Source organism: Triticum urartu, chromosome 2 (genome assembly GCF_003073215.2).
Source record: "Triticum urartu cultivar G1812 chromosome 2, Tu2.1, whole genome shotgun sequence".
NCBI lineage: Eukaryota > Viridiplantae > Streptophyta > Magnoliopsida > Poales > Poaceae > Triticum > Triticum urartu.
Genome location: NC_053023.1, coordinates 670,204,172 through 670,210,279, shown reverse-complemented (window position 1 = coordinate 670,210,279; position 6,108 = coordinate 670,204,172). Strand labels below are relative to the sequence as shown.

At 45.8% G+C, this 6,108-nt stretch overlaps 1 protein-coding gene across 1 annotated transcript; it reads right to left on the bottom strand.

The window, feature by feature from the left end:
- Nucleotides 1–2,076: 2,076 nt before the first annotated feature.
- LOC125533996 (probable transcription factor FL) lies at nt 2,077–5,709 on the bottom strand. The gene is made up of 3 exons (XM_048697307.1): nt 5,082–5,709; nt 4,591–4,988; nt 2,077–2,666 (listed from the first exon to the last, which is right to left on the bottom strand). Exons 1-3 carry the CDS (start codon nt 5,494–5,496, stop codon nt 2,301–2,303), a joined length of 1,179 nt encoding a protein of 392 aa, XP_048553264.1. The 5' UTR covers nt 5,497–5,709; the 3' UTR covers nt 2,077–2,300.
- Nucleotides 5,710–6,108: the final 399 nt, after the last annotated feature.

Genomic DNA, 6,108 nt, shown 5'->3' with positions numbered 1-6,108 from the left:
GTATTACCCTTAGAGAAGAAAGGAAATGAAAAAGAAACTAAAACAAAATCAAAATAACAATTTTTTATAAGAAAGAATGAATTAGTGACATTGGTATTACCCTTTAAGACAAAAAGGAAAAAGAAATAAAAACAAAATCAAAATCAAAATAATAAAGTTTTCAAAGAAAAAAACTGATGGATTAGTAGTTTCAAAGAAGCAATAAATTAGTGGTATTGATATTACACTTTAAAATAATAAAATGTATAAAAATCAATAAAATAATGACAAAATTTGTACATAATTTATACGTAAATTGTGTTTTTCTAAATATGCATTAATAAGCATAAAACAGTCAAAGTTTTGCAAAAAACAAGTTTTTATAATAAGGTATTAATTGTGGCATTGGTACCTTGAAGAAGAAAGAAAATGAAATAAAGAATAAAAAAATTAGCATAAAAATGAAGAAAAGGAAGAATGGATTAGTGATGTTGGTATTACTCTTAAAGAAGAAAGACAATGATTAATAAAATAAAATAAAATCAAAATAATAAATTTTGTAACCAAGAATGAATTAGTGACACTGGTATTACTCAATACGAAAATGAAATAAAAACTAAAACAATTAAAATAATAAAGTATTCTAAGAAAGAATGCATTATTGACATTAGTATTACCCTTTAAGAAGAAGAAAACTGAAAAATTGAAACAAACACTAACCAAATTTGTAGAAAATTTACACATAATTTGTGGCCTTTTCATAATATGCAAGAATACACATATCATAGTGGAATTTTCACATAAAAATCCTAAGAAGGAATGAGTTGGTGGCATTAGTATTTTACCCTTAAGTAAGAAAGAAAATAAAATAAAAACTAATAATGTTTTCTAAGAATGAATGAATTAGTTGCAATGGTGTTACTCTTTCAGAAGAAAGAATATGAAAAATATGAAATAAATAATGACAAAATTTGTACAAAAAACATATAAAATTGCGCTTTATCAAATTATGCAACAATAAGCATAAAATACTAGATTTTTTGTAAATAAGATAAGAATTCTACTATGAAGGAATAAGTTAATCACATTGGTATTTTGTCCTTAAAAGTAACAAAAATAAAATAATACTAAAAATTCAAAATAACTAAGGCTTCTAAAGCAGAATGGATTAGTGCCACTGGTATTAACTTTAAGAAGAAAATCAAAATGAAAAACTTGCACACAATTTTGCCCTGAAATTGCAATTTTTAAATATGCAATGAATAAACATACAATAGTGCATTTTCACTCTCTGGTGTAATTTACCCACATACTCTAGTACTGAATGTTTACATTTCCACTCACCCAATAGGCAAAAAATACCCATTCAAAAAAAAAGAAAAAGAAAACCGGCTAAACAAAGAAAAACGAAAGCAAAAAAAAGGCAAAGAAGCAAAAAAAATTTGACCTACCCCAAACAGGGGCGAGTCAAAAAGTAGCCTAAGAAAAGTCGACTTAACCGAACAGGGGCAAATCAAAATTTTGGTCGAGAAAAAATTGACTTACCACAAATAGGGGCAGGTCAAAAATTCAGGCTAAGAACAAAAATTGACTTACCCCAAAGAAGGGCAAGTCAAAAATCAGCCTAAACCCACACAAGAATAAAAACAACACAAATCTTGACAAAAGTTTCGATGGTTAGAAAATGGGAAAAGCCCTGTGAGTGAAACATCCTTGTTGAACCTTATCTCCCTAGACGTTTGTCTCCAAGAAATCTATCTCGTTACTCTTCTCTCTCAGCTACCATTCACTTGTTTCTCAACAGCAGCCAATCTTCACTTTCTCCCTACTGACTCTCATCTAGAGTCGCCACCTCTCAGCCATGCAACAGATGCACGCACGATCCTCACCCCGCTCAAGGACGCCGCCACCGACCCCCTTTCTCCTTCCCTTCTCCTCTCTCGTTACCCCTCTCTCTTGGACGCTCGATGCACCAGATCTGACGACTTGCAACCCGGGCGATCTTTTAAAAAGATTGCGTCCGCCCCTTGGTGGAACGTGTTGATGGATACACACGCACCAAAAAAAAGACATTGTCGTGATGATAACAGCTGGGCAGTTCAAATTTTCATCGATGAAATTTAACCGGTGATGATTGATCACATATCGCCAGATGTCTTAGAATTAAACATCCATGTTACAAGAATTCATCACATTCGCATGTCCCATGCAAGCACACACACAAAGGCCGCTCCACTCCACTGGCCCAAGGCCCAAGCAACAAACTCACAACATTCAATTCCAGCGCACCGCCGTCCCCAACGACGAGAGCGGCCGCACGACTAGAACATGGGCGGCGGCATGGCGCCGGCGTGTGCGGCGGCGGCGGCGTCGTGGGCGCTCCGGGCCTGGTGGCAGAGCTGGCGGAGCCTGGTGGGCACGTACCAGATGGCGAGGCGCGGGTGCGCGGCGAAGACGGCGTCGATGTCGAAGCCGTGGCGCGCCGCGATGTCCACCAGCGGCGCGTAGCAGGCCTGCCTCCACGCGCCCACGTTCTCGCCGCGCGCCTTGTACGCCCGGCGGAGCGCGTCGGAGGCGTCCTCGTCCAGGCAGTGCAGCGCGTAGCAGTGCACGTAGTGCCGCATCTTGGGCTTGTTGATGTAGCTCGCCCCCACCTTGCTCGCGTACCTGAACACCTGGTTCGTCACCTGCACGCGCCCACAAGGTACACGAGTTAGCTCAGGCTCAGTCAGCTCGTCCGTTCGTCATGCGTCGCACAGTGCGCGCGCGGGCTTGGCTCAGCCCGGTGCGGTCTGACTGGGCGCTGCGCCCGTCGCATCGCCATGGAATCCGGCCAGGCGGTGCAGTCCGGGGAGCGGTGGCGCGCACGCACAGTGGCAGGCGGAGCACTGGGGAGGTCACATGGCTCGGCGTACTTACGTGGCAGGGGAGGCCAGTCACCCGGCACCCGAGGGAGGGCCCCTCCCCCTGCCTCTGCCTCCATGTCATGCACGCCTACCTGATGCTGAGCTAGGGGCCGACAGGACAGCACAGGGCCGGCAGGCTTTCGGGGCCTATCGATAGCTGACACGTCCGGGCTCTTTTTCAGGTTTTCTACGACCGCTCCTAGTGCTTGATCGCATTTCATTTCCTCTCCAAGATTATGCGTTTCTTGTGCCATATCGGTGTGACAGCAGCATCTCCAGACTCGAGAACTACCAAACGAAGCCCAAATTTATGTAAGTGAAGTGGGGAATATCCGGTACATTCAGCCATGTTGAGTTCGAGGCCACAAGTTCACAAAATTCGACTAAGAACTATTCCTACGTAGTTAGCTAGGCCTTTTTAGCTCAAACTATTCCACTATTCGTCGTGCTTGGTTTGACGCCAAAAGTTAACAATAGAAGCCATTTTTTATGGCTTCACACAAACATCACAAATCAAATATTTGCATCAAACCTAGCATACTTATACATATGCAATTTTGCACTGAAGTTACAAATCGGTATTTAATTGATTATAACCTCTTGGGATATTCGTCTCATTTGTTCCAACATATTTCCTATTTTTTCAACAGTGTTTCCACAAAAGAAAAACGGTACGGTGCAACCAAACACCCATTTGGAGCTAATTACTAGTCCCTTCATTTCTAAATATAAGCCTTTTTTGAGATTTCAATATGAACTTAATACGGATGTATATAGACGCATTTTAAAGTATAGATTCATTCATTTTGCTCCATACGTAGTCCATATTGAAATCTCTAAAAAGCTTATATTTACGAGCAAAGGGAGTATCATACTCCCCCCCCCCCCCCCCCCCCAAATAAAATTACTATCATACTATGGCTTGCATTTTTGTCATTGCAATCATGTAATTTTTATATTCACACTTTTTTTGGATTCATAAATGCATATTTATTTCCTATTACATGCCTACATCTGTTTTGTTGGTCAAACTTTGGGTAACAAAGGTTTGGCATGGTTAAGCACAAACTAGCCGGGGCCTTACAACTACTCCAGCTAAGGACTACGTTACCAAACCCTAATACACACTGATTAGAAAAAACAGGTCACGTTTAAACTACACCTCAATTCACATGTAATGCACCTCCTTCTTCCACAAATACTTGTCTTAACTTAGCATAAGATAGCTGACCACACATGCCGTGTGGTCACATGTATTGCACCTGATTATGAGGACATGCATGCAGCAACTTGTACATGATTACTTCCAGAATTTTATACACTGTCGCCGCTGTAAATCTAACTTAATCAAAGCACACACTTCCCTCGTATTGACCTCTAATTAATCTTTTGTAGTAGTACTTTTTATTTCGCCAAAAAAAATTCTTTTGTACTTTTTGGCAGTGACTGACTCATGCAGAAGCCAATGGTACATGAAGGTGAGTGCAGATTTTCTAAACTAACATGAAATCTTCGCTCCCATCAGAAATTTATGAGATGGCAGCGCGTAGGTAGCAGTATTGAAATGAACAGAACTGTCAGTAATCAATACTAGCTTGAGTAGTCACGGTGAGTTCAGTAGCTGACATGCAGCTGTATTCAGATTCAGAGCAGCCAACGTAGAGCAGGTAGAGAGAGTTACGTAGCAATGGCGAATTATGTGTACCTTGGTTGGAGACTTCTGGCCATGCAGCTTGGCCATGGACTGCACCTGGAGCAGGAAGAGGCGGCACTGCTCGTAGAGATGGAACAGGTAGTCCAGCCCGTTCTTCTTGGCCCTCGCCACCTCGCCGGGCTCCGTCACCACGAACGGGTGCTCCCGCTGCCGCTCCCCGCCGACGCCTCCGGCTGACGACTCCGTCGACTCCGACCGGCCGCCCCCGCCGTCCTCGTGCTCGTCCCCCTGCATGTCCAGCCGCAGCTCCTTCACCTTGTTCCTCCTCGCCTTCTTGGCCTTCCTCGCTGCGGACCCATTCTTCTGCTTCTTGCCAGACGCCATCATCCTCATGGCGTCGTCTTCGCCGATGCCGCCGCTAGCCGCCCCATCGCGCTCGTTCGACAACACTGTTAGATCGTATACACGCACAACGATTACTTAACGGCTTCACATGCACAAACACATCGACATAATCAGATGGGTCGTGCATGGATAATCACCTTCCTGTGAGGCGCCGTCGATGGTGCTCCCCGACTGGTATCCGTGGTGGCGGCATCCCGGTGACATGAGGCGGCCGCGTTCGGCGCGCAGCGCGGCGCGAAGGCCGAACCGCTCGCCGATGAGCAGGTCCCAGCGGAACAGCCCCGCGAGCGCGGCGGTCATGTCGTCGAGCTCGCGCTCGGTCATGACCAGGAGCGTGCTAGCCGTGAACCCGAGCTCGGAGATCCGCGCCACCGTGGACGCGCGCACGCCATACCCGACCACGAGGTCCTCCAGCTCCCTCGGCGCGTTCGCCGGAGGCAGCGCAGGAGGAGGCGGCGGCGGGGGAGGGGGAGGAGGCACTGCCGCGGGAGCCGGCGGGCCGAGGTCCCACCGGAACGGGTGCGCGGCCAAGAAGGCGTCGTTGGGATCCATGCACGACACGAGACGAGAGTCTTCTTCTCTCGCTTTTGGCGCTTACGCTAGCTCCTTCTTGCTGGTGTTCTGCCTTTGCCGTGGCCGTGCATCGCAATGGCATCGGGGCTCGCCATATAAAGCCGCGACTGTAGTGTTGCTGCATGCATGCATGCAAGGAAGCGGTTGACTTGACAAATCCTACTGTTGCTTCGGATGGATATCTATCTATCTATCTCACTATCTGCACTGCATTTATTCATGCATGCTCTGTCGTTTGGCCAAAGCTTGAAGCGAGCGAGCTATGGCTATGGCTGTGGCTGTGGCTTGGCTGGCTCCGTGAAAACGACTAGTCCTGTAGAAAGCTGCGTCGCCACCCGGGTCGCGATTTGACACTGTAGATTCTAGCGCCTATTACGTGCTGGCGGGCACATAAAAAGAAGACACGCTAAACCTAATAATACACCAGCAGCGCACTGTGTAGTCCTATCACGGCGTGCGTGCGTGCGTGCATGCATCAGTACTGTGCACGTCGCAAAGCTCTTCCAAAAGATCTCCGTCTTTTGCCGGGTGCTTTTCTCCTGCATGCGCCCCCACTGTTTTCTTCGAGATGCTTGCTAATGCTAAAGCTAA

Coding starts and splice junctions, on each gene's coding strand:
- LOC125533996 (XM_048697307.1), bottom strand. CDS start 5,496: ATGGATCCCAACGACGCCTTCTTGGCCGCGCACCCGTTCCGGTGGGAC. Junction 4,989..5,081: donor CGACGGCGCCTCACAGGAAG/GTGATTATCCAT, acceptor ACGATCTAACAG/TGTTGTCGAACGAGCGCGAT. Junction 2,667..4,590: donor GCCAGAAGTCTCCAACCAAG/GTACACATAATT, acceptor GGGCGCGTGCAG/GTGACGAACCAGGTGTTCAG.